The 27146-nt window shown below is 44.1% G+C and overlaps 1 protein-coding gene across 5 annotated transcripts in view; it reads right to left on the bottom strand.

Moving 5' to 3' along the window:
* PDE1A (phosphodiesterase 1A) overlaps positions 1 to 27146 on the bottom strand; it is a 147536-nt gene that overhangs the window by 7223 nt on the left and 113167 nt on the right. For 4 of the 5 annotated variants that reach the window (XM_053409450.1, XM_053409464.1, XM_053409454.1 and 1 more), the window contains 10 exons: positions 25549 to 25665; positions 23669 to 23809; positions 22221 to 22321; positions 19928 to 20053; positions 18296 to 18397; positions 18051 to 18171; positions 16927 to 17008; positions 7701 to 7824; positions 5661 to 5842; positions 364 to 657 (listed from right to left, as the gene is read on the bottom strand). In XM_053409450.1, coding sequence (XP_053265425.1) covers positions 364 to 657; positions 5661 to 5842; positions 7701 to 7824; positions 16927 to 17008; positions 18051 to 18171; positions 18296 to 18397; positions 19928 to 20053; positions 22221 to 22321; positions 23669 to 23809; positions 25549 to 25665 — 1390 coding nt within the window. The remainder of the gene's footprint in view (positions 1 to 363; positions 658 to 5660; positions 5843 to 7700; positions 7825 to 16926; positions 17009 to 18050; positions 18172 to 18295; positions 18398 to 19927; positions 20054 to 22220; positions 22322 to 23668; positions 23810 to 25548; positions 25666 to 27146) is intronic. The other variant, XM_053409485.1, reaches the window with a different exon arrangement.

Raw genomic sequence — 27146 nt, 5'->3', positions numbered from 1 at the left:
TAACAAATAGAATGAGAGAATGAGAAGAAGGAGCCTTCAAGGAAGATTGGAAAATGTTTGTAGAATAGCTGAAGAATCATTGTAAGCAGGATAAAACATTAGCAGGGTTACAGCAAATTCAGCAGTTTGAATTAAGTGAAGATATATTGAGAATGGGGATAAAAGAAAATATTTGGAGTAATTGGGATATGCAGTGGTAATGGATAACGAAAACGAACCATGGAGTGGGGGGGGGAGAAGGAAGTTGATGATTACTGTGTGGTTATATTGATTTGAATGTGAGAATCTGTAATGGAAAATTAGAGATTAAAAACAAAACCTGAACAAAATCCATCCGAGGCATGCTTGCTGATGTCCTCTTACCATTTAGCGGAGCACAAGGTTTTGTGTCTTGCTGTACATCCGCAGTCTCTTTTCCATTCAAAGAATCCTTTGGTGAGATCTCAGAGTCAGATGGTTTGAGCAGGGAATTGAGAGAGTGCACTTGAAGGACGACAGAGGTATGGGACAAGTCCACAGATGGCCTTTCACCACCGCTTTCCTTGCTCTTCTCATTTGGTGTCTCCGTTGCCACCTCCTCTAGCAACGGGTCTGTGGCACGTCGGCTTTGGCCTTTCTGTTCCTTTCTCTCCCCACCAACTTTTGGCACTTGTTCTTCTACAGAACAGTAATAATTTCTTTACTAAATTCAGATTATAAATTATTTGCAGGAATATTGGCTAATAGATTAAAAAAGATTTTGAAGAGAATTATCAGTGATGATCAAGCAGGCTTCCTTCCAGGGAAGCAAATGTATAACACAAGAATGGTGATCAATACATTAGGAATATTTGGATATGAGGCCTGATAAAAAAGCTGCACTGATGCTGGTGGATGCCGAAAAGGCTTTTGATAATGTGTCTTGGAGATTTATGGAGAAAACTATTGATGTAATGGAATTAGGAGAGAAAATTGGATGTAGCATAAAAGCGATATATAAAAATCAAAAAGCCAAATTGGTAATAAATGATTTATCAGAAACGTTTAATATTTCTAAAGGCATCAGACAAGGCTGCCCTCTATCACCACTTTTCTTTATAACAACATTGGAAACATTATTAAAGGCAATAAGGGAAGAACCAAGAATAAAAGGGATCAAATTGGGAAATAGATATTACAAATTAAAAGCATTTGCAGACAACTTCATCATTACGATAGAAAACCCAACAGAAAGTATAAGAGAAGCAATGGAAAAAATGAATGGTTTCAGGCTTTAAATTGAATAAAGATAAAACAAAATTATTAGTGAAAAATATCAATGAACAAGAAAAATTAGAGCTAGTAAATAAGACCGGGCTAATTATAACAAACAAAGTTAAATACGTAGGAATCTGGATCATGGTAAAAAGCATAAATTTATATAATGATGACTATGCCAAAACATGGAAAGAAAAAATATAAGACTTGGAAATTTGGAATAGGCTAAATTTGTCACTATGGGGAAGGATAGCTACAATAAAGATGACTGTGCTACCAAAAATGTGGTTTCTTTTTCAAACAATCCCAATAATAAGCTGACTAAATTGCTTTAAGGAATGGCAGGGAGATTTGGCAAGATTTATATGGTAGGGCAAAAAAAACCAAGGATAAAGTACAAACTGCTAAAGGAAATAAAAGACAGAGGAAGGTTTGCATTACCAGACCTCAAATTGTATTATGAGGCAGCATGTTTAGTATGGCTTAAAGAACGGATGATTTTTTAAAAAGCCAATATATTAGACTTCGAAGGCTGAAAAAATAGGTTTGGCTGGCACAGTGATCTGGGATATACAGTGGTACCTTGGGTTACAAACACCTCGGGTTACAAACACTTCAGGTTACAGACTCTGCTAACCCGGAAGTAGTACCTCGGGTTAAGAATTTTACTTCAGGATGAGAACAGAAATCGCACGGCGGCAGCACAGCAGCAGCGGGAGGCCCCATTAGCTAAAACGGTTCCTCAGGTTAAGAATGGTTTCAGGTTAAGAACGGACCTCCAGAACAAATTAAGTTCGTAACCAGAGGTACCACTGTAATAAAGTTAAAATCCACAGAGGATTCCTCAGTCACATAATTAGGAAATCTCTATTTACTGTATGGGAAAGAAACAAAAAATTATTGGCACCCAAAACACCTTGGTGGTTGTCACCGATAGAAGCAATAGCAGTAAAAAAAGAAAGCTATGGACATTAATTGGCTAACATATAAGGAAATTTTAGAAAAAGAAAATAACCAATTAAATTTTAAAATATGAAGAATTAAAGCAGGTAGGTGTGAACTGGCTACAATATATCCAGTGAAATGAAATTTTTAAATCAGACCAAAAATATTAATGTATTTGAAACAAAGATATTGGATTTAGAAAAAGAACTTTTATTAAATAATAAAAATATATTATCAAAAAGATACAGATTATTACTGGACTGGAACCTTAAAGACGAGGAGGTCAAGGAAGTGATGGTGAAGTGGGCACAAGATTTTGGTTATCCAACTGAGATGGAAAAATGGGGAAAATGATGGAAAAAAGACTTAAAATTCACCTTGTGCTATCTGATAAAAGAAAACTTTATGAAAATGATTTACAGATGGTGCCTGACGCCATCCAAATTAGCAAAAATATCTATATAAATAACAACAATATGTGTTGGAGATGTAAACAAAACAAAGGAACCTTATTGCACAAAACGAAAACAAAAGTATGTTTCTTTATGCAACAACAGTGGCTAGAATGCTAATTGCAAAATACTGGGAAAGTGATTTAATACCAACCAAAGACAAGTGGCAATTAAAGTTGTGCAAGTACCTCAAATTAGCCAAAATGACAGAACTAATAAGAGATCACTCAGGCGATAAGGTAAAAAAGGAATGGGGTTGCTTCAGAAACTACCTGATAAAATATGGTTCCAAAAATAATACTTGGTTGTCCTTAGTTTAATTTCACAGATATATTGGGGAAAAACAGATTTAAATAAATCAATAAAGAATACTTGTTATTTAAGAAAAGTGTTGGAGCCGCTAAGAGATAGAGGGAAGTCAACTAACATTCCGGAACAGAAAGAAAGTGACAGTAAAGAAAGAAAGAAAAGAAGGATGACAAATGTAATTTCTTTCTGGGAACCTGAATTTAAATTACTGTTTGTATCCTTTGAACAATTTTGCGTTTGATTAATTTGATTAATTTGATTAATTCTCCCCCCCTTTTTTATTATTCATCATTTTTCTTTTTTTCTCATTTTTTTCTTTTTTTTCTTTATCTTTTTCTTTTCTTCTTATATTTTTACAGTACTTTCTTTTCTATTTTTCCTTTTTAATTTTGAATATTTGGACGTAATGCTTACTTCATGCTTTCTTTGTAAACTTTTTAAATGTAATAAAGATTTTTTTAAAAAGTAACAAAACACACAGAGACAGACAGACAGAGAAGGTTTTATGTCACAGAGTGAGATTTTCCCAGGGTGGGGGCCACACAATCTGTGACTGACCAATCCAAATACAGTCCAAGCAGCTCTATGTGGGAGCCCATCAAAGACCAGTGGTGCCAACTAAGGGGCTCCAAGGCCCCCCTCCAAAATTTTCAAGTGGGGGCTTCCCCCCTCAAAATTTCACAATGACCATGCACATGCCATGTGCGCACACTGTGTAGCATACTCACGTCACTTGTGCATGCGCACAGCCTGCTTGCATCACATGCACAAGGTGCACGACGGGCACACGACACATCAGCACGTTGCGTGCATACGTGTCATCAGTGCACTATGCGTTGTGTGTCACATGTCACTCAGCGCCAGCCCCCTCAATCGCGGGGGCAAGCTGGCACACATGTCAGAGGATTTGGATTTGATATCCCGCCTTTCACTCCCCTTCAGGAGTCTCAAAGCGGCTAACAATCTCCTTTCCCTTCCTCCCCCACAACAAACACTCTGTGAGGTTAAGTGGGGCTGAGAGACTTCAAAGAAGTGTGACTGGCCCAAGGTCACCCAGCAGCTGCATGTGGAGGAGCGGAGACGCGAACCCGGTTCCCCAGATTATGTGACTACCGCTCTAAACCACTACACCACACTGGCTCCTATTAATGCTTCCCTTCCTACTTAGGACGGCAAAAACATGGGGGCAAGGTTTGTCAAAACTTGGCAGGCCTCGATACGTGGCTAGTAGGCTGCATTTTGCTTGGTGGGTCACAAGAGTTTTGTTCATTTTCAAGGGATCTCACCTACCGTATTTTTCGCTCTATAAGACACATTTTTCCTCCTCTTAAAAAGTAAGGGGAAATGTATGTGTGTCTTATGGAGCGAATGCAGGCTGCACAGCTATCCCAGAAGCCAGAACAGTGAGAGGGAGCACTGCGCAGTGCTCCCTCTTGCTGTTCTAGCTTCTGGCTTAGCCACGCAAAGCCTCTTCAGGGCATGGGGAGCCTTCATCCCGCTGCCCTGAGGAGGTTTCATGTGGCTTTACCTGGCTTTGGGGGAGGTGGGGGAAGGGACAGAGGGCAAGAGCTGCGCTTCCTTTTACGAGCTGCGCGGAGCGTGTGTGTGGCTCTTGGGGGCTTTTCCCCAAGAAGGGAGAAGGGCAGCCTGTCAGTGACGGGCTGCCCTTCTCCCTCCTTGGGGAAAAGCCTGCAAGCGCCGCACACATGCTCCTCGCGGCTCGTAAAAGGGAGCGCTGAGCAGAGCCTGGGATGCATACAGGCTCTGCTCAGCGCTCCCTTTAAAGAATATTCTTTTTCTTGCATTCCCACTCTAAAAACTAGGTGTGTCTTATGGTCAGGTGCTTCTTATGGAGCGAAAAATACTGTAATTTGTAGTTTCCAGACTGATTGGGATGCCTCTTACAATTGGATTAAACTGTTTTCCAAATTTTGCAATTCCGTTCAGTTCAAGCCGACCCCCGATGTTTCTCAGAATACCAGTTGCTACTGGAGGCAGGGACAAAAACAGTAGGGAAGGGTGATCGCCTTCACATTCTGCTTGTCGGCTTCCCATAAACACAGAATCATAGAATTGTAGGGGTTGAAGGGACCACAAGGATCATCTAGTCCAAACACCTGCAATGCAGGAATCTTTCACCCAGCATGGGGCATGAACCCACAACCTTGAGATTAAAAGTCTCATGCTCTACCAAAGTTGTAGCAGGCAGAACGCTGCACTGGACGGACCTTTTTGATCCGTCCCAGCATGCCTCTGCTTACGTTCTTTCGTTAACGTTTTATCCTTTTGAAAGCAAGCAAGCTTTTCACTTGTACTTTGCTAACTGCATGCTATCAGTCAAAAGGAAACTTCAGGTTCTCATCTCTCATCTGCAATGGTCTATCAAGACACGAGTATGTAAAGGACAGCACTGTGAGAGATGGCGTGGACATCTGCCACCTAGTGGTGTGAATGCTGCAAGTGTCCATCAAGGGAACAGCAGGTTGTCTACAACTTTAGAAAGAAAAATACTCATAAATACCATGCACAAAAAAGGTGATCACTGTATCTTTGTCTTTCCTGCATGCACACGTCCATTTGTGTGTTCACGGTGTTTTTAATGTGTAGTAGTTTTGCAAGGAAACTGTCTTTGAGCGCAGATGAACAGAGATGCTTTGCTGCTCACGAGTGAACCAGCCAATGGGGTGGAAATGGAACTCTGACAAATGGAAAACGTACCTTTTTCTGCTAACTCTTTCCACCTGTCTTTGTTCTCTTGTATGATCTGAAACAGGGAGTCTTTAAAGCTTCTTAAGTCCACGGTGTTCAAAGAGTTTTCTGAGCAAGACCCGCCAACACACCCGGCATTTTTAACATGTATCCTTCTGTGTACCTCCACACTGGAACCTCCAGCGATGTCACTAGAAGAGGGGGTAGATTAAAGAACTATATTAAAGGCAGAGCAAGACACTTCAGGGGCACAGACAAGGAGAAAGGACAGGAATACATTGTAGCCCGTAACTCAGCCTGGGGTTCTCCAGAGGCTTTTGACTACAGCTTGCATCAGTTCTGGATGGGGTTGAAGTCAACAGTCTAAAGGATGCCAGGTTGTAAAAGGCTCCCATAACTGATGCAGGAATATCCCCTACATGGAGGAGGGTGGAAAGGGCAACGAGACATGGGCATTAGGGTGGTTCATAAAAAACCTTTTTCGAAAATGCCTGCTCCAAAGGTCTTCTCTTACTACACTAGCTAATTGAATTCAAAAAATCAATTTAGGGGAAAACATTAGATGATCACCAGGGCTAGCTGGCTAAATTAGTCCTATTTGGGCCAGTGAGGAGACCCAGGGAGAATTAGCTGTGGGATCCCAGAGAGGGTAATCTTCATAAAAAGGGGAGAGGGAGGGAAGGAAGGGGAATAAAAGATCAGGTTAAGTTCAAATTGAAAGCCAGGCGGAATAGCTCTGTCTTACAGGCCCTGCGGAAGGAAGTTAAATCCTGCAGGGCCCTGGTCTCATGGGACAGAGCATTCCACCAGGTCGGAGCCATCACTGAGAAGGCCCTGGCCCTGGTGGAGGATAATCTGACTTCCTTAGGACCCGAGACCTCTAAACTATGATTATTCATGCACCTTAAGGTCCTCTGCGGGGCAGGCCAGGAGAGTCGGTCCTGTAAATACGAGGGCCCTAAGTCACAAAGAGCTGTTTACTTGGTCATTTCCCTATGTCATGAAGGCTGAAATTTCAATTCAGTGGAGGAGGGTCAAGATATTAACTGATATGCATGAAATTTCAGATATAGCTATATAATCCCTAGTGTAGTAAGATAAGACCATTGGAGCAGGCATTTAAAAAAAAAATGAACCACCCTAATGGGCATAGCCAGGATTTTTTTTTGGGGGGGGGAGAGGACACTCATCTGTCATCCTCCTCTGTCTGGCTCTGCCTAGCAGATTCAGAATGAAATGTCTCAACAACAGTTGTTTTAAATTCCTTTCCTTTGACCCCAAGTGCTCAGAGAAATCCGTCAAAATCTTTCTACAATTTCTACTTTTATAGTTAAAGAGTTTTTGTTTGTTTACTTGATTTAGGGGAGGGCAGCTGCCCCCTGTTCCTCTCCAGTCTATGCCCATGTGCAGAACGCAACTCTATTGTTCTTTGCCATGGCAATACAATCCTATGTATGCCTGCTTAGAAGTCCCACTGAGTCCCATAGAGCTTATTCCCAGGAAACTCAGTATAAGAATGCAGCCTAAATTAAATAAAGGACACTAGTTGGACTTGGAGAATTAACTTGTAGACCTCTGTTCCTTGCCAAAAGGGGTGCTGGTTTATTTTTATTTATATGCCCTCCATTATATGACCTCGGATCTTCCTATTTCTGCTTTGGATCTTGTGACTGTGAGATGCCACAAAGCTATTATGAAACAAAAACGTACAGTATTTTGCTAGCATAACAAGCTTAATGGCTAAAAGCTAAATTCATAATTTGCTTTAGGGCAGAGAGGAAAGAGCCTTGAAATCATATGTACACACCTCCAAGCAAATCATCCCTCCACAAAATTTCCTGAATAATATTTTGAGCACCAGCTCCTTCAAATATAATGATTTGTATTCTGCTATGTCTTTGCCTTACATATACACAGTCGTTTCCTGAACAGGATTTATATGCTGTCATGTAACACAGTTGCAACTCTTGCCACTAGGTGGCAATGTTATATTAGAGTAATTTCGATTTTCAATAATAATATAAATGGGGGGGGGGGTGCTTCTCAAACCTTAGTGCTGTCGAGAAGGAAGGGCTTTCAGATTTTGACGCTTCCTCTATAAGAGGAAAAACTATTTTCTCCATGGAGTCAGTAAGAAGAGCAAATGTTGGCTTTACTATGAAATCTATGAAACCTGCAGGGCAATTTGGGAGTGGGGTGTGGAGAGAAAGAGAGAGAGAGACGGAAGAAAACATTGAGTGCCTGTCCATTCTTTGTACAGTTAGTAAGTAAATGCGAATAGAGCTTTGCTGAAGGCAAATTTAAGAGTTTTAACCAACAGCTTAATTAAAAATAAAATCCAATAAGTGTACATAAAACAGTAAAATAATTACCATCAACACAGAGATAAAATAAACATAATCGAGATACAAGAATGCATGACTTAATTATGTGACCGGATAGACTTGCTGGAATAACGGTTTCAGCAAGTGCCTACAATTGTATATGACAAGTGTGCTAGCCTAACAAATGCGCTGCCACACTAAAAGATCAATTTCTCACAAATGCACAATGGACATTATGTGGCATTTGGTAACAGCACAAGCTCTGCACATGAAAGCATCTGTGTAGTGTGCAAGTGTTCAAAAGACTTGTATTTTGGGCATAAACGGCAAGGCAGGATCAGTTGTATTCCCACACCCTTCTAATTTCAGAGGGCGAGGCTGAGGTATAGTGTTTGCTGAAGACTACGTGGTTAACCCGTGACAGAGGTGAAATTCGGTCTGCAGTTCTCTGCCTGCAGTTACCTAGGAGAAACTCTCACTGAAAGCAACAGGATTTACTTCTGAACATGCATACATTGGATTGCACAGTAAAGCTACAGACTTTGTACAATGTCCATTGGCCCTGATAGGCTTAGACACAATGTTCCACCACTGGCTTTCTGTACAGATATATATTTAGAGCAACTACATAAACAATATGAGGTCTAGTTTATGTAAGGTCCAGTTTATATGGGCAAGGGACAGGTGTGCAATAAAATAAATGTTGCAAAGCTATCACACCCTGAATCTAATGCATTAGAGATGCAAGACCATAGGAGTACACAAACACACACACACACACACACACAGAGACACACACACACACGTCCTATGTTGCCCACAAGGTGAAGGCAAGGATAAAAAAGGTTGACATTTAAAATTTACAGCTTTCAATTCTATAGTCAAGCCAGTATTCCATAAACCTCTCTTTTAAGGCGCCCTTAAGATGGAATCCTAATCTCATTTTCCTAGGAGAAAGCCTCATTGAATTCAATAGGACTTACTTCTGAGTAGACATGATTAGACTTGTGCAGCTAACTGTTGGAATAAAAAGGAAATACTCCCATGGTCCAATTGCTGAGCAAAAAGGATCACTATTTATTTTATGTCAGGTGTTAACATTTACCTCCTACCCTTACATCCAGAAACTCAGGCTGGGTTTACGCAGCAAAATCCTGCGTTTACTCAGAAGTGCCACTGAGTTTCATGGCACTAAAACCCAAATAAGTGTTTATTGGAGTGCAACAAGATTAGCCTTCTTCTTTCTGTTTCCTTTAAAAATTGGGTTACATCCAATTAATGGGCACGATCCAGTGTTTTTGATGGGCCTACTCTGACTGGAACTCAGTTGAGTATAGATGTTATGTATTCAGTGGTCTGTGTTTGCCTGAGCTTGAGTCTGGACTAAGGATTCTGAGCCCCTGTGTTCTGATTCGATACATGATATCTAATCACAGAACATTTCAGGATTTGGGCATCTGCCATTGGCTCTTAAACTCTGAGTCATGATTCGCAGCTTGGAAGTTTAGACAGCCAATCATGTTGGGAGTGGGAGTGGCCCAGGCCTTCAGAAATGTAGATAAGCAGTTGCTTTGCCCCTGTTGTCCAGTTCTGCTAGTTCAATACAGGTTCTTGCTGTTATCACCGTGTCTTGTCTCATGGGAACCCACCTACACTTCAATAACCTATTGCATTTATGCTACATGAATTGTTTCCACACTTTTGTATATTGCCTGGAATCTTCTGATGAAGGACAGTTAAGAAATATTTCAAATAAATACATAAATATATCATCAACAATAACACTAGCTTCTAAGAGGAAGGTGTGCTTGGAGTCATTGGCCCAAAATCACAAAGTGAACTTTGCCATAGGGGTGTGGGTGGGAATATGAACCTGAAGTTCCCTCGCCTACAACAGAGTCCTTGAGCCAGATCATCATCCTGTCTCTTGACAGGGAGTCCTCCTTTGATCTAGCACAGGAAATCCATGTATGGAAACAAGCACCTGTGTGACCTTCTGGGCATAGTCTTGTGCGAGCCAAGATGGAGCTCAGAAACATCTCAGCTCTCTGGCAGAAGAAGCCCTTACGTGTTAGGATATTTCCGTTCCACCTTAAAAGGGAGCAGGATGTTTGTATAACAGCCTGCGTAAGTTCCTGTCTCACAGGATGTTTATGTTGTAAGTTCGTTTCGTTTTTGCTGTCTTGTCTGAGCAGTCGGAGCAGACGGTCATGATTTCTTTGTTCTGACCAACGCCTAATAAACTGTAAATATGCATGTTCTGCTCTCATGCTGTGCAACTTCTGTTGTGTGAATTCTGCTGATAGAGTGTGCACAAGTCCAAGAATGTGGCTATCTTTTCTTGAGGCTTCGTGTCGCTATAATTGCTAGATACTGCATGACTAAGGGAGGTCGATGGATCGTCCGGCACCGAGCTTGGGGGCTCAGATGGATTCTATCTCCCTGGCAGTATCCCAACAACAGGTTTCGGGCCCAGATTCACGGCACTTGCAGGAGAGTAAGACTGCGACAGACTGCTGAGGTATGTGTGGGAAAAGCGAAAGCAGAGGCTTTTCTGTTGCCACGGCAGCCTCTTTGATGTCCGGCTGGCCTAATTGGCCTGGGAGCCGAGCCAAGCAGGCTTCGTGATTTATGGGTGCCAAGATAAGGAGTCTCTGAAGCGAAGAAGACTCACGGCTGGCGTTAAGAGGTGGAATGGAGTTTTTCCAAGCCTCTGAAGCTGCTGAGTGTCCAAAGTTAAATCGGGACAATTATGAGACCTGGGCTAAATGGTGTGAGAGTTTGCTGCGTCGGTTTGGAGTCTGGCAAACTGTCAGTGAAGCCCCTCCAGTTCCTCTGACAGAGAAATGGCAGGCTCAGAATTCGAGAGCCATAGACGTAATAGTCTTGTCCGTCTCTCTGGAGGAAATTGCTACGCTAGCTGGCAACACGACTGCACGTCAGATGTGGAATGCTTTGAAGATAGCCCATCTGCCAGTCATCCCAGCCCAGAGTTTGACTGCATCGGAGGTCCTGGCTGTTTCCCAGAATGCGAGTGAATGCAGAGATGCCGAGGGCACCGGTTGCAAGCTGCAGGGGGAGCTGACTGTGATGTCATCCCAGGCAGCATTCCAGCCTCCAGAGGGAGCCAAGGAGTCGGCAGCTGAGAGCTCTGTTTCTCGTGAGAACCAAGGTCAGAGCCTTTGCAGAGGCCGGAAGACCAGATGTAAACAGAGCAAGATGCTTGCAGGTGGCCAGGAGCGGGGGGGCAAGTTGCAACAGCCCACGCCAGTGGAAAACAAGGCTATGTTTGCTGGCACAGCTCCACCAAAGGCTAAAGGCACGTCTGATGGCCAGGAGCAGGGGGGCAAGTTGCAAAAGCCCTCGCCAGTGGAAAACACGGCTATGTTTGCTGGCACAGCTTCACCAAAGGCTAAAGGCAAGCTGCAAAAGCCCACGCTGGTGGAAAACAAGGTTTTGTTTGCCAGCAAATCTGCTTCGAAGGGGAAGGCCAGGTTTATTGTTGACTCTGCGGCCACGCGCCATCTCACCAAAGACCGCCATCTGTTTGTCTCCTTCACACCTCAAGATGGAGAGGTCCAGCTGGCTGATGGAAGGACTTTGCAAGCTACAGGAGTTGGGACTGTGAAACTTGAAAGTCTGCATACTACCATTAGTAATGTTCTTTTTGTTCCAGGAGCTGTGGACAATTTGATTAGTGTACCACAGCTGACTGGGCGTGGTTTTGAGGTTTCCTTCAAGAGGACTGTCTGTGTCATCAGAAAAGGCAAAGAGGACATGTGGCATGCAAAGTTGATGGATGGTTTGTTCTGTCTAACTTATGATGACAATGGTGTTGCTATGTCTAATGCTGATTCTTGTTGTGTTGCACAAACTAACAAGGTTCTTCATGCAGGATGCATTCACGATGCACATCGCAGATTTTGTCACCTCTCTTGGCAAGTGCTAGCCAAGATGCCTGAGTTGGTTGAAGGTTTGGACGTCAAACCTTGCAAATTTCACATGAAATGTGTATCTTGTGCAGAGAACAAGGTGAAGGTTGCTCCAAAAGGCAAGGAGTCTAGCAGGCAGGCTTCCAAACCCTACCAGCTAGTTCACGCAGACCTGGTAGGTCCTCTAGCGCCCTCTTTGGGAGGAGCAAGGTACTTCATGGTTCTAATTGATTCTTTTTCCAGGTACATTCATGTGTTTATGCTCGAGCAGAAATCGCAAGCATTTCCTAGGTTCAAGGCATTCTGTGCTTGGTTGGAGAATGCTCACGGTAAACGTATTGGTTGTCTGTTTACTGATCGAGGCGGGGAATTCACTTCTCAGCAGTTTGAAGCTTTCCTGACTGAGAAGGGAATCCAGCATGACTTGTCAACGCCTAGATCGCCATGGATGAATGGGCTTGCGGAGAGAGCAAATCAAACGTTGCTGCAAGGCATAAAAACCTTGTTGCATGATGCCAATCTCCCTGAGAAGTTTTGGGGGGAGGCTCTCTCGAATTTTGTTTACAGTTTTAATCGCAGACTGTCATCACCTATTGGCTGCACTCCCTATGAGAAAATGTTTGGTAAGAAACCTAACACCAAGCACTTGAGAATCTTTGGTTCTGACATGTGGGTACACACCCCACAAAGCAACAAGCTTGGGAAGCGTGGGGCACATGGTTTGTTCATGGGGTACGAAAAAGGTGCATACAGAGTATGGATGACTAACTCTAAATCCATAAAGTTCACAAGGAGTGTTGAGTACAATCCTAAGTGGGGGGAAAATGTGGGAATTTTCCAGAGTTACCCAGAGGAGGATGAAGGTGATGTGAAGAAACCAGATCATGCTGAGAAAGCTGAGGAAACTGAGGATGAGGATGATGATGATGATGATGATGATCAGAGTTCGGATTCCAGTTCTGTGGGCGGCGCTGCTGCTGCTGTCAGTGACAGTGATGACACAGCAGACTACAAGAGCGCAAAGGCCTCAGTCAGACCATCTGATGAGTCTGACAATGAACTGGAAGAACCACTGTTCACCATTGGTCACTTTTCTCCTAAGAAGGAGGAGATGAGTCCAGAAGACTTGCGTCTGGTTCGCAGGTCTGAAAGGGCGACCAAAGGCAAACCTCCTAAGAGATTTGCTGATGAGTTTGCTAAGATGGCAACTGCTGTTCTTAGTAGCTCAGAGAAGGTGTGGGAACCTTCAAGCTTCAAAGAGGTCCAGGAGTTAACCTCTAAAGATGCTGAGCCTTGGCTTAATGCCATGAAGGCTGAAGTTGATTCCTTGAACAGGAACCAAACTTGGGAGCTGGTACCGGTAGTCCCAGGGATGAGACTGGTTGGCAGCAAATGGGTCTTCAAGGCCAAGACAGACCAGAATGGCAAGGTTGTCAGACACAAAGCCAGATTGGTTGCCAGAGGTTTTTCACAGGTACCAGGGCAGGATTACCACGAGACCTACTCACCCACGGTCAAATATGAGAGCATTCGGCTGATGCTCAAGATCGCTGCGGAGGAGAAACTGCATGTTTCCCATCATGACATTAATACAGCTTTTTTGTACGGAATTTTGAACGAGCAGCTGTACATGCTTCCACCTGACGGGATGCAGATACAGAAGGGAATGGTCTGTAAACTGCGGAAATCCTTGTATGGTCTCAAGCAGAGTGCCAGGTGTTGGAACACAAAACTCACTGAAACGTTGCTTTCTCTAGGTTTTCACCAGGGCAAAGCAGATCCATGTGTGTTTGTCAAGGAGGAGGGGCAAAACAAACTGTATTGTTTATGTTTTGTTGATGATCTTCTGATGTTTTGGAAGAATCAGGCTTTCTACCAAAGCACCCTAGCTCAGCTGAAGGAGCACTTTGACATGAAGGATCTTGGTGAGGTATCCAACTATCTTTCTCTGCAGGTGGAGAGGGACCAAGCAGGTAATTTTCTGGTACACCAAACACAGAAAATTGCTGATGTATTAACCAGGTTGAATTTGGTTGATGCAAACCCAGCAGACACACCGATGGTGACAGGTTACCAGGTAGACAGTACTGCTGAAGCGTTTTCTGACACAACGCTGTACAGATGCATTCTAGGCAAGTTGAATTTCATTGCTAGATGTTCGAGACCTGACATTGCTGTAAGCACTAACCTGCTTAGCAGACATGCTAACAATCCTACTGTTCAGGATTGGAAAGCTCTGAAGCGCATAGCCCGGTATTTGAAAGGGACTATGCACTACAGGCTGAGGTTCACCAGTCAGAAGACTGGAGGTCTTGAAATCTTTGCAGATGCAAGTTTTGGAAGTGACACCACGGATGGTACAAGCACTTCTGGAGTATGCTACATGTACAACCACTGCCTGTTTGACTGGTTGTGCAAAAAGCAGACGACAGTTAGCCTAAGTTTCTGTGAAGCAGAACTCAATGCTCTGTCATTTTCACTCATGGATTGTGAATGGTTGATGCAACTGTTTAAGGACATTGGGGTTTCTGTGAAATGTCCTATACAAGTGTATCAAGACAATAGATCTTGTTTGGCTTTGCTGAACTCGGAGAGTTGCAAGCAAAGGACCAAGTACTTGCAGATTAAGCTACATCGTGCAAGAGAGTGTATTCAGAAAGGACTTATTCAGGTGTCCTACATGCCAGGAAATGAAATTCCTGCTGATCTGTTGTCTAAGGTTGTTAACAGAGAACAACTGAAGGTTTACGCACAAAGGTTGCAATTGGGTTGAACCACAGGTACTACAGGTTACACGGAAAGGGGGAGGATGTTAGGATATTTCCGTTCCACCTTAAAAGGGAGCAGGATGTTTGTATAACAGCCTGCGTAAGTTCCTGTCTCACAGGATGTTTATGTTGTAAGTTCGTTTCGTTTTTGCTGTCTTGTCTGAGCAGTCGGAGCAGACGGTCATGATTTCTTTGTTCTGACCAACGCCTAATAAACTGTAAATATGCATGTTCTGCTCTCATGCTGTGCAACTCCTGTTGTGTGAATTCTGCTGATAGAGTGTGCACAAGTCCAAGAATGTGGCTATCTTTTCTTGAGGCTTCGTGTCGCTATAATTGCTAGATACTGCATGACTAAGGGAGGTCGATGGATCGTCCGGCACCGAGCTTGGGGGCTCAGATGGATTCTATCTCCCTGGCAGTATCCCAACATTACGTGCTGCAACTTTTACACTTCCGCCTACAGGGGATCGATCTTGGAGCAGGGTCTTTATGAGTCTGAGTTGATATTCCAAATTACTGTTTATTATTCTGCGCGAGTGTTATTTCACAATGCGTTAGCAGCGTTCTGTCAAATCAGTGAATGGAACAAGCAATATCCCTGGGAGACAGAACTCAACCCACAGCTCTGAGATGTCAGTATCGAACAATGTCTTCTTGAAAAATGCTTGTCGAGGCAAGAAATTACGCAGAGAACAAAGCATTATCCCCCGCTGAGAACTGAACAGGTGAAAAAAGAGAAACGCCTGATACTACATGGAACAGCAACAGATTTCACATCGTCTCAATATGCTAAATAAATGCTCTGGGCATAAAGGAGAGCGGTACCCCATTACCTTACTGAAAACGGGCATTCTCAGACTTATCAATGCGTGGAATGTTGTGGCACTGAATCTGAAAATCTGTATGGCCCATATCTTGCGTTAGCTAATAACATTGGCTGACTTGAAGACCCCCAAGAGCAGAAGTGGTCCTCTGGGTGTTGATGGATCCAATGCCTATCATCCATACCTATTGGCCATGCAGGATCGAGGGCTGTTGAGCTTCCAACATTTGGAGGGCCACCAGTTCCCCATCCCTGCTACAGCAAAGGATCCATCTAGGTGTGTGCAGGGAGACTCGTCTAGCATCAGCACAGCCGGCTGCCATGTACCTGTGGCTCAGAGCCATGGCCAGTTCCTGTGATACTTGCACCTAAAACTACCACCCACAACAAGCCAGCTACAACAAGCAAGGTGAGGCCAGGAAAGTGAGCTAGGACAAGACTGCAGCTCCTCCTACTGCAAACGTAAAAGGTGCAAGCTGAATCACCCTTTTTACCCATACCTGTGCAATGGCACCTGGGCTGGAGACATGTTGGCTGTTGACCTGCTGGGATTCCCCCAGAACCAGCTGGACTATAGCTATTTGGTGCTGGGAGTGGGAAATCTACCTTCACAGTAGGTGGTGATGCTTCTTCCCCAGCCAATGGTCCTGCAGCCATTCATTTGCTTGTTTACTACAAGTTTACCCCTTCCTTCCAATGGAGCCCAGGATGGCAAACAACATATGCGAGGGCTTGTTGAAAGAGGAAGGTCTTCAGTAGGCAATGGAAAGGCAAGAGACGCCGTGTTCCTAACAATCAACATATCCTCTCTTCTCTGAAATAAACATTTATATTCCACCTTTTGTCATGGGACACAAGACTGAATATGTAGCACTCTGTATGTGGTTTCCCATCCAAAACCTGACCAGAGGCAGACCTGCTTAGTTTCAGCCATCTTCCTATATCATGGGCCTGTACACACACACACTTGCACACAGATTCTTTCTTCATCAGCTGCAGACACACTATGCATTTAAAGCACATGACTTTCCCCAAAGAGTCCTGGGAATTGTGGCCCTGTGAGGGGTAAACTGCATTTCCCAGGATTCCTTGGGGGAAGTCATGTGCTTTAAATGTACGGTGTTCACGTAGCCATAGTCTCATTCCCATCCTGCAGCAACAATCCATCCCCAAACCTCTGCCTGTCCTCAGAGTGCTGGGCTCTTGAAAGGTAAGGATCCTCTTCTCTTCTTCCAGATGTTATGAGAGTCCTCTTCCATAAGCGACGGTGTGCATAATGAACACACGGTAGCAGGAGGAAGCAGAAGCTAGTGACTTGCCAGCCTTAGAATGCTGGTTGTTCCTATTTTGTGATGGTTACAACACTGTTCCTTTCTGTTACGAGATCATTTCTCCAAAGTAAAATATAAAAAAGCCAAGCATTACCTATTTGGGACTGTGCCACCATGGTGGATTTGCGGTCACAGAGAGGAGAAAACGGTAGCCCCAGTTCTGCCTCTTTGTCTCCCTGAAGGGTTAAAAAAAGGTGACACATTGAAATGTGTAAGTTTACAGGTACTAATGAAAGCAAGACTAAGAATTTATGGACTGCATCTGAACACAAGCCCAACTATTTAACTAAACCAAGGGGTGTCCCTTTCACATCCAATTTCTGCAATGTGTGGCTTAAAAAAAGAAAAATACTGTATATTAAACATGTACTTATGATGAATGAGGATAGAGAAAATGGTTGCTTCCAGACAGAGGGTTTTTAGCACTGCCTGCTTATTTCTCTCTCCCTATGAGCTACAAACATTTCCATGCATACTCAGATGCACCCACACCATCTAGAGATGGACAATCTCAGTTTCTTTCCATTTCTCATTTTTAAAATCTTTCGTTCAGCTCTCTACATTTCCATGTCAGTTTTGCAACTCTTCATTCATTTTTAAGAGTTCTCATGAAAATTCTGGTTTTTGTCCAAATTTCAGCTAACACGTGCATTTCTGCACACAATGTTGCCTGATGCACACGTTATCGCAAACAGTTTCCCCAAACAGAATCCAGCTTTGTGTGTGGTTTTCACCACTGTCCACATGCTTTCCCATAACAGACGTGTGTTTTTTGTAAGCACAGCTTGGCTGGAGAGCTAATTTGCAAAATTCAGATAAGTGCAAATTTCAAAGGATAGTTGGGCTTCGGTTCTCCTATTGCTTCCGGGTTGGACCGTTCACCTTGAAATGTGAACTGAAACGAATTCTTACTTCACCCTTTCTTACAAGTAGTAAGTAGAAAGATAAAGGAATATTACAACCAAATCCACTAACAAATACAGTGGTACCTCGGGTTACATACGCTTCAGGTTACAGACTCTGCTAACCCAGAAATAGTGCTTCAGGATAAGAACAGAAATTGTGCTCCGGTGGCACGGCGGCAGCAGGAGGCCCCATTAGCTAAAGTGGTGCTTCAGGTTAAGAACGGACCTCTAGAACGAATTAAGTACTTAACCCGAGGTACCACTGTATAAGGGATCTTTATGAACAGGTTTGGACATGGGAGACGGATATTACCTGTCGAAAAAATTCTTCCATCAGTGCCATCGTCCACCGGTAATGCAGCTTCCAGATTTTTGATGGATGACTGATGTCGGCCGCATGAAGAATCAGGGACATGGCTTTGGCTTTGTCTATCCTGCCCATTCAAAGATTTTCTCACATTATCTTCCCGCAACAGCAAGTCTCCCCCTCCCTCCCATTCAAATAGGAACTGTATGTTAACACACAGCACTGGAGAGAGAATGGGGGGAGGCACTTACCCCTCGGCCTGCTGCAGACTGTGCCTCATTGTTTTGATCTGCTGGAAATGGCCTGACATGTCAGTTGATAAGACCATCTCGATGACGAGGGTGCGCAGCTCCCTGCAGACAGTCAGCATTACTAAATTACAATCGTATTTATTCTCTAATGAGACGTTTTGCTCACAAAGCGATGGTTAATTTATCTCTTGGGATGAGCATGAACATTATTTTTTAAAATGAGAAAAGCACTTCAAATTATTATTATCTGGAAACCTCCAGCCTCCTGAGAGTTGATGGGAGTTGGGTACTTAAAAAATACGACAACGCAACCCTGCTATTACTTCATCGGTCCTGCTGTTTTGTTATCCCTCATTTCAGAATCATGAACTGTAATTAGATTCTGGGGCTCTGGGTGGGATGCTTTGCCTGATTTCCACATAACTGCAATCAGCAGAACGTGGAGAGGGTTAAGACTTTACCACCAGCACTGGACTTTCGCTTGAGAACTCAGAAGGGGAAGAGAAGCCAACTAGATCTCGGGAGGATTCCCTTAAAGAAGGAGGTTCACCAGGAGGTAAAGGACCCCTGGATGGTTAAGTCCAGTCAAGGGTGACTATGGGGTTGTGGCGCTCATCTCACTTTCAGGTCGAGGGAGATGGCATTTGCCCGCAAACAGCTTTCCAGGTCATGTGACCAGCATGACCAAACTGCTTCTGGCACAACAGGACACCGTGACGAAAGCCAGAGCATATGGAAATGTCGTTGACCTTCCCGCCACAGTGGTACCTATTTATCTACTCGCACTGGTGTGCTTTCGAACTGCTAGGTTGGCAGGAGCAGGGAAAGAGCAATGAGACCTCACCCCGTCTTGGGGACTCGAACTGCCAACCTTCTAATCAGCAAGCCCAAGAGGCTCAGTGGTTTAAACCACAGCGCCACTCATGCTGTGGTGTGCAGTAGCTGGGGGAGGTGACTACTTTGGTGACAGAAAAGCTACCAGGTGGTGACTTGCAGCCATCTCAGCATGCGCCTGGTAGGACAGCACCTCCATTGGATAACATCTCAGAAAGGAAGGGCATTTTGCAGCATACCTTTGTTACCCTGTGGGGATGCTTTCTGAGGGCTATTTCTCCACATCTTGGGAAGGGAAAATAAACTGCACACATGAGCCTTTAAAAGAACCCATGTGCCAAGGGCAATGTTGGGACTATCTCAGGGATATCTTTGCGCAGATTGGGGTCATAAGCCTGTACCCCTGAGTCTTCTTAATACTTAGCAACACCCCCATCCTGCACACAAAGCTGATGTGGAAGAGCCATAGCTCAGGGGGTAGAGCATCTGCCTTGCATACGGAAGTTTCCTGGTTCAATCCCTGACATCTCCAGGTTAGGGCTGAGAGAGGCTCCCTGTCTGAAACCCCGAAGAGTTATTTTTATTTATTCTATATTATTTATTGAATTTATATACCACCTTACACCCGGGGGTCTCTGGAATGGGCAAAATCCACATGACACAGACCACTCACACTGGAGAAAGTTTTGACATATGACTCTGGCAACATGGTAGCCAACCAACTGGAAGAGCTTTTGTGGTAGCTGGAATACTATGAGCCGGGCCTATGATGCGTGTCAACAAGCCCACCTGTCTTACCTCCACTCATCTTTGGTTAGGTTCACCAGAATGTTCATTTCTTCTTCTTGCATAATCTTATAAGCAGCACTTACATGATGGTTTTCAAGAACAGAGCGATCGTTGTACAAAATGGCAACATCTGACCTAGATGCAAAGAGTGGGATATTAAGCTTGAGTTCACAACACCTTGGCAGGTTTATCTACCTGTCAGGTGAGTCAGGAGAGCTGCATCCAGCTGAGGCACAAGAAAACACCTTATGACAGTGGTGAGGAACCTCCAATTCAATATGTTGCAGCCCATTCTGTCACATCAGGGCATGAAATCCTTTAAAAACTAGAACTATCTCAATTTTATCTTTGCTTTTGAAATCTGAAATGAGAAGGGCTGAGTTTTTATTCAGTGTTTTTTTAAAAAAATGGCCCCATAATTTAAGATCAAAATAGAAAAGTGGTTTAAATTTGGAATTACTGGACTGAGTGGTAAAAAGTTATTTTTAGTTATAGCTTGCAAGCCTGGGCTTGACACTGTCGCCATGGGAGCAGATATGACACTGGATAAATAAATCAACACACGCATTCTAAGTCTGTAAAGTTTATGAACTGAGTAACATGTCTGGCAAGAGCAGTGTCCTAGGACACGCAGCGTGATAGGGTGAGGGAAAACGAGTCTTCATTTTCGGTTGGGGGGTCATAGCAATTTGTGGGAGAACGAAGAAGAAAACACCCCTTCATTGTATCATTAAATCATGAATGGTGAACCTTTGACAGTCCAAGGGTTCTATTCATTGTCAGGCAAACTTCCAGGGGCCACATGCCAGTGCTGAGCAGGGCCAGAGACAAAAGTGGGAGGAGCAATTGATGCAGTTGTTTCACACATGTTCACACGCAGACCTCTCTACCTGCCAGGCTTCAGGGAATTGGCTTCCTCCCCCCTCTGGCAGTAGATAAGCAGAACAAAGGAAAAGGAGTCTTCCTACAAGTTAGAAACTTGAATGATCACAGCGAGAGAACAAAAAATCCATTTCCAAGGAATGGTGGTGCTCCCAGTTAAGGGTTCCATCCACTTCCTGCCTAGTCACCCACGTCACTACCGCATCTTGTACCCTGAGCTCATAACCACTGTGCTTTCTGCGCTGCCACCTTATCAGCTCTTCTTGACCTTGGGCTGGGCGGATGAAAGCTTTCCAGAGACAGTGGATCTGTTAACTCTCTCTCTCCCAGTACTTCTTTTCCTAGCTGTTCCCCATCCAGTATTTCCCAGCTTCTGCCTTCTGAACTATGCCCCTCTGCAAACCACTGTTCCAAATCTATACTGTCATCCTGCTCCTGGGAAGATTCAGGATCCTTATCAGGAGCAGGGGGAGGCTCCCACCATTCTTCCTCAGTGCAGCCCCCCTCAGCATGTTCCCGGACACTACCCACCATCCGGGGAAGCAAGAGTTCAAGGATGCAGTCCAGTCAAAGGGATATGGACTGGGGAAGAGTCCTGAGAGGCTTGGTGGGTCACTTTTGACCCTCAGGCCTGAGGTTCTCCATCTCTTCATTAAACGGTGCAATATGAATATCAAATCACAATGGCTGGAATTCAAAATAGCATTGAGGCAATCATTCCATCCGTGGAAGCAGTTCTATTTGCCAGGTGGAAAGATCTCCCCTCTCCTCCCACCATGCACTGTTTTGGGGGTTATTCTGACCCCCAAGAGCCAATTTGGAGGGGATCAGGTGGGAAGGAGAGGGGGGGTCCCATTCTGCTAGCAGGACCCATTGCAATGGTTCCCACTGGCAGGACTGTTTAGATTAATCCTTCTCAACAAGTCTTTGCTGCAATTGTATGAAAAAAAAGAATTGCTAGGGAGAAGTGGGCTGATTTCTTGGCACCCTTATAAATGACTGAGAGACGCCATAGTGTTATATCAATGCCACATCCGATAACCTAGCTACACACTGCTAGGTTGAGCCAACGAGGGTCCCCTTCTAAACCTCTGGGATCTTGACCAGTGCCCAGCCTGGATGATCTCTAGCACCAGAGCTCCTGCCAAAAATGAGGGGATATAAATAAACTTTGAAGTGCCAATACCAGCTTCAAGCGAGGGCTGGGAACCCTTCACTCGTGACTTTGCTTCTCTTCTGTCCCTCGTGCCTTCTGGAAGCACCGAAATTATCGCACTGATGGAAATTTCTGCATTGTATCATGCGCAATACCGGCTTGGGAGTCTGCCATGGGATCTTGCGGGAAAGCAATGCCTGAAAGCCTGCTCAAAGATTTTCTCCTTCCCAGTTTTATGTGTTTGTTCTTATACCACCAGCTTACCTGGTCTGGATGTGAAAGTTGTTCGTAGTCCCAGTGTGCTCGTAGTCATGGATTGTAGCTGCAAAGATCATTGCTAATATTTCCAGTTCGGTGAGCCAGTGCTAGTCAACAACAACAACAAAACCTTCCATCATATGAAGTACAAATAGTTCATCTCTGGCTAAGTTGTCTTGTCTTATAGAATCCTACCCTTTCTTAATACAGAGCAGGGATGGGGATGTCCTCCAGATGTTACTGGACTACAACTCCCATTGTCCATGACAGAGCCGGCCCACCCGTGAGATTGGGTGAGGTGGCTGGTTCAAGCAGCACCACTTAAGGGGCATCACCCGGCTCTGCCACCCAGCCTTGCAGCTCGTCTCCCTGGCCTCTAGGGGCAGAGAGGAACTGGTAGCAAAGCTCTGTGGAAAACTCCCCTTCCACCCAATGAGGGAGACTCCTTACAGAGTTGGTGCGTTTTGCCTCAGGTTCTGAGACATCTTGGGCCGCCCCAGTCCCTGACCAATGGCTATGCTGGTTGGGGCCAAGGGGAGCTGCAGTCCAAGAAGATTTGGAGGGTCACAGGTTCCCCACTACTGGCTTAGCCTTTGTGCTATCATACTCCCATACAGCAAGAAAGGTTGCAGGAAGTGGTCCATAACCTTTGCACTTATCAATGTTGTCTTAAACCTCAAGCCACATATACCTCAAGACACCATATAGCTTTCCTAGCATCTTGCTCCTCATTCATTTCTGCCATCAGGATACCATCAGGATAAATAGCCAAGGATAAAAGGTTCAGGCTGGCATTCTGTTAATCTCTGGGCAGAGAGAGAGCTTAAAAAAAATGCATGGACCATGAGAGAGTTGGCTACCATCAAAAGCTTTATTTTAGTGACTCCAAAGTCATAGTCAAATGCTGAGTCAAATGCTGACAGTGCCTAGAAGCAGGCTGCCTTTGAGCATCCCTAAAGGTGCCGTGGGTTAAACCACAGAGCCTAGGACTTGCCAATCAGAAGGCCGGCAGTTCGAGTCCCCACGACAGGGTGATGTCCCATTGCTTGGTCCCTGCTCCTGCCAACCTAGCAGTTCAAAAGCACGTCAAAGTGCAAGTAGATAAATTGGTACCACTCCGGTTGGAAGGTAAACGGCGCTGCTCTGGTTTGCCAGAAGTGGCTTAGTCATGCTTAGTCATGCTGGCCACATGACCCGGAAGCTGTACGCTGGCTCCCTCGGCCAATAAAGCCAGATGAGCGCCGCAACCCCAGAGTCGGCCACGACTGGACCTAATGGTCAGGGGTCCCTTTACCCTTTACCTTTAAAGGTGCTCTTTGGATTGTGGCCTCTGGTTTGCCTACCCCCCAAAAAACATATATTTGCAGTATGTCTCCCGCCAGTGTTCACTGATAGGTTGCATTATGTCACCATGTCCCGATCCTCTGGGCTCAGACCAGCTCATTATTTCTTACCATGATCCCCGTAAGAAGCATGATGCAATGCACCGTGTGGGTGACATCAGCTGCGTGGATTAAGTTGTGGTAAGGGTTTCGGTGTTTGCTGTAGCCAGTTTCCAAAGCTTCTCCAAACAAAATAAGGCTAGGAACTGGGATCTGCAAGAGGCAAGCACAAGTAATAATCACCAGGGTCATCAGCAGATTTGAGGGTGCTAATTTTGCCATGCCATCTTCCATCCTGAGTTTTGGGGATGGCGCTAGCTAGAAATCAGCCAGCATGTATGCAAACTGGTACCTGCCGATAGGACATTTAGCAACAACCCATAATCCTCCTGTGCTGAGACGGACAACAGGTGACATTGCAGAGCCCATCTTGTGGGATTGCTTAGAACTGAAGCTACTGAAGCTTCACTCAGTCTAGGCAAATAGTCACTTGGGTGGGTGGCACCTGTTTTCTGTCACTGCCAAACTGATGCACTAGTTTCCTGACCTTCGGTCTTCTGCATTTATTCAGCCCAGCTCCTGCCTAAGATGCTTGCCCTTCTTTTGGCCTGAGCCCTTGATTGCCAGCCCACTTCAAGTCAGCTCTGTACACGTTGCTTATAATTATTTTTTGTAAGGACTCAGTACATTTCCCAGCACAATTCAAAGTGTTGGTGCTGACCTTTAAAGCCTTAAACGGCCTCGGCCCAGTATACCTGAAGGAGCGTCTCCATCCCCCATCATTCAGCCTGGACTCCGAGGTCCAGCTCCAAGGGCCTTCTGGCGGTTCCCTCACTGAGAGAAATGAGGTTACAGGGAACCAGGCAGAGGGCCTTCTCGGTAGTGGCCCTCTGGAATGCCCTCCCATCAGATGTCAAGGAAATAAACAATTATCTGACTTTTAGAAGACATCTGAAGGCAACCCTATTTAGGGAACTTTTTAATGTTTGATCGTGTTTTTAATATTATTATATAATTATAATTATAAAATTTAATTATAATTATAATTATAATTTAGTGTGATGGCATCTGCACTTTGGAACTCCCTGCCTATTGAGATCAAGCAGGAGCCTTCAATGTACTCTTTTTGGCACCTGCTAAAAAATAATCCTGTTTAGACAAGTGTACCCAGATCCTTAGAAAGTTGGGGCAATTTTAATCTGTTTTAGTATTTTAACTTTTGTATGTTTTAAACGATGGTTGTGATTTTTTTCTTGATTTTTTTCTTTTGTCCTGTTGTAAACCACCTTGAGGTTGTTGGTTTTTTTGTTTTTGTTTTTACAATCAAGCGGCATATAAATTTTATGATAATTTAATTACAATACACATGTGTTAACACAGAGTATTTAGCAACAAATAAATAAATAAATGACATGAAATAACTTCCTTTGGGTGTGTCTGTGTGCAAAATGTTTCTTTGCAAGTTAACAATATGCCATAATTCCTATATCTGGTATTTTATAGCAGTTGTATATAACAAAGCAATCAACACAAATATATGTGTGTGTGTGTGTGTGTGTGTGTGTGTGTGTATAATAAAATTTGGCCTGCATATTCAATAACAAAACAATATGGATGTACGTAATCACCACGCTTTTCAGATTCTCCGTAGATAAGGATAAAAAAGACCCTATAGGAGAGGGAAGAAAAGAGAAAGAAAAAGCAAAAAAGAAAAACGAGAAGAGAAGTGAAAAGACAAGGAGAAAGAAAAAGAGAGAAAAATGATAATATAATTATCTTACTCAAATTACTAAACATGCCATTGAATTTCATCTTGTCCTTTGTCATTCCAGTAATGAATAGAATAAACATTCTCCACTTCTCTGTAAAGAAACCATATGCCTGCTTTCCCTTCTCTGGCGTATGTTTAGGTGTGGGTAGATGTGGTAGTTCTTTAAGGGAAAGCCTCTTACCTTGAAACGGTTCAATAGATCATATCTGGTAAATAATTCATACATCATAAATTTCAGGCTGTGTCCCCCACTTGCATCATTTAGGGCAAACACGTCAAACGACCATTTATCAACATCCTGTAAAATAATTTTGAGGAAGGGGGATAATTAAGGATTTGCATACATTCTCCACTGATAGGAGACAGAAAATTCAGGGGAGGGGCAGCAATTAAACTCTGTTTCATTCAAGCAACAAGCACCATTTGAGAATAAGGTATGGACCTTGAGAATAATCTATAGACCTGCCTATACCCGTGAAGGAGGTTATTTTGCCACAGTTACCTGAAAACTAGTATGCCACAACAACATGCGCAAGGACCTACTCAGTCCTGGCACCCCATTTATGTAATACTCTTCCTTCCTAGACATGGCCAATGGCACTGAGGTTTTGAGTTTTGAGTGCTCGGTCTTAAACGTGCTCAGATCTGGCTGGATCATGTTCAACATTGTTTATGAAGTAATTTGCACTCAATAACCTGTTACCCTGACATCCCATAATTGTCAGGGAATCATATTGGCACCAGAAATGTTCTTACCGCAGGTCTTTAGTCTCTTGCAGTCCCCAACTTGCTCTGGGCTGAAAACCAAAATGCGTGTGGCAAAGGACTCTTGCTAGACTGTGATTCCTCATAATATAGATTTTGGGACCGTTTATTTGAAGAACACCCTCATCTCGAAACCTTTCTGCATATAAGCTACCACTTCAAGTTAGAAGGAATCACAGGGTGGGGGTAGCCTTGCTGAAAAAGAACACCTAAAGGAGCGTCTTCACCCTCATTGTTCAGCCCAGACACTGAGGTCCAGCTCTGAGGGTCTTCTGGCAGTTCCCTCACTGCAAGAAGTGAGGTTAAAGGGAACTAGGTAGAGGGCCTTTTCGGTGGTGGCGCCCACCCTTTGGAACACCCTCCCATCAGATGTCAAGGAAATAAACAACTATCTGACTTTTAGAAGACATCTGAAGGCAGCCCTGTTTAGGGAACTTTTCAATGTTTGATGCTTTATTGTGTTTTTAATATTCTGCTGGGAGCTGCCCAGAGCGGCTGGGGAAACCCAGCCAGATGGGCGGGGGTATAAATAAATTATTATTATTATTACTGAAACAATAGCAATGATTACCTTTTTGAGCAACACCTCTCAAAACAGATACATCTTACCATTCTAATAATACCTAAATTTCATCACAACTAAGCGGAAGAAGCCATACAATCACAAACCTTTTGTGAAAGCGGGAAGAAACATTTCCTTGCGTGTGTATTTCTTACTGAAATGCTTAGGAAATTGTTCGCTCAAGCAAGGGGTCAAGCTCAAGACAGCATGGCCATTGGTCAGTAATGTGGGAAACTGTAGCGCAACAACACCTGGAGGACGCCAGGTTGGGGCTGGTTGTACTATATTCCAGTAGCTAGAATATATGGGTGGGATCCAGCTCCTCGAGCCCCATCACAAGGACTTCTGTTTGAGCAATGGGGCTTCCCAAACAGCACGTGTTAGAATTCCTGCTCCATGATTGCAGTCATGGGATTTTTGTTTATCACATGACGGTGTATGTTTTGACTCCA

The sequence above is a fragment of the Podarcis raffonei genome, chromosome 1 (genome assembly GCF_027172205.1).
Source record: "Podarcis raffonei isolate rPodRaf1 chromosome 1, rPodRaf1.pri, whole genome shotgun sequence".
Lineage (NCBI taxonomy): Eukaryota > Metazoa > Chordata > Lepidosauria > Squamata > Lacertidae > Podarcis > Podarcis raffonei.
The sequence above is the reverse complement of the archived record's forward strand: the minus strand, read 5'-3'. Positions and strand labels throughout refer to the sequence as shown.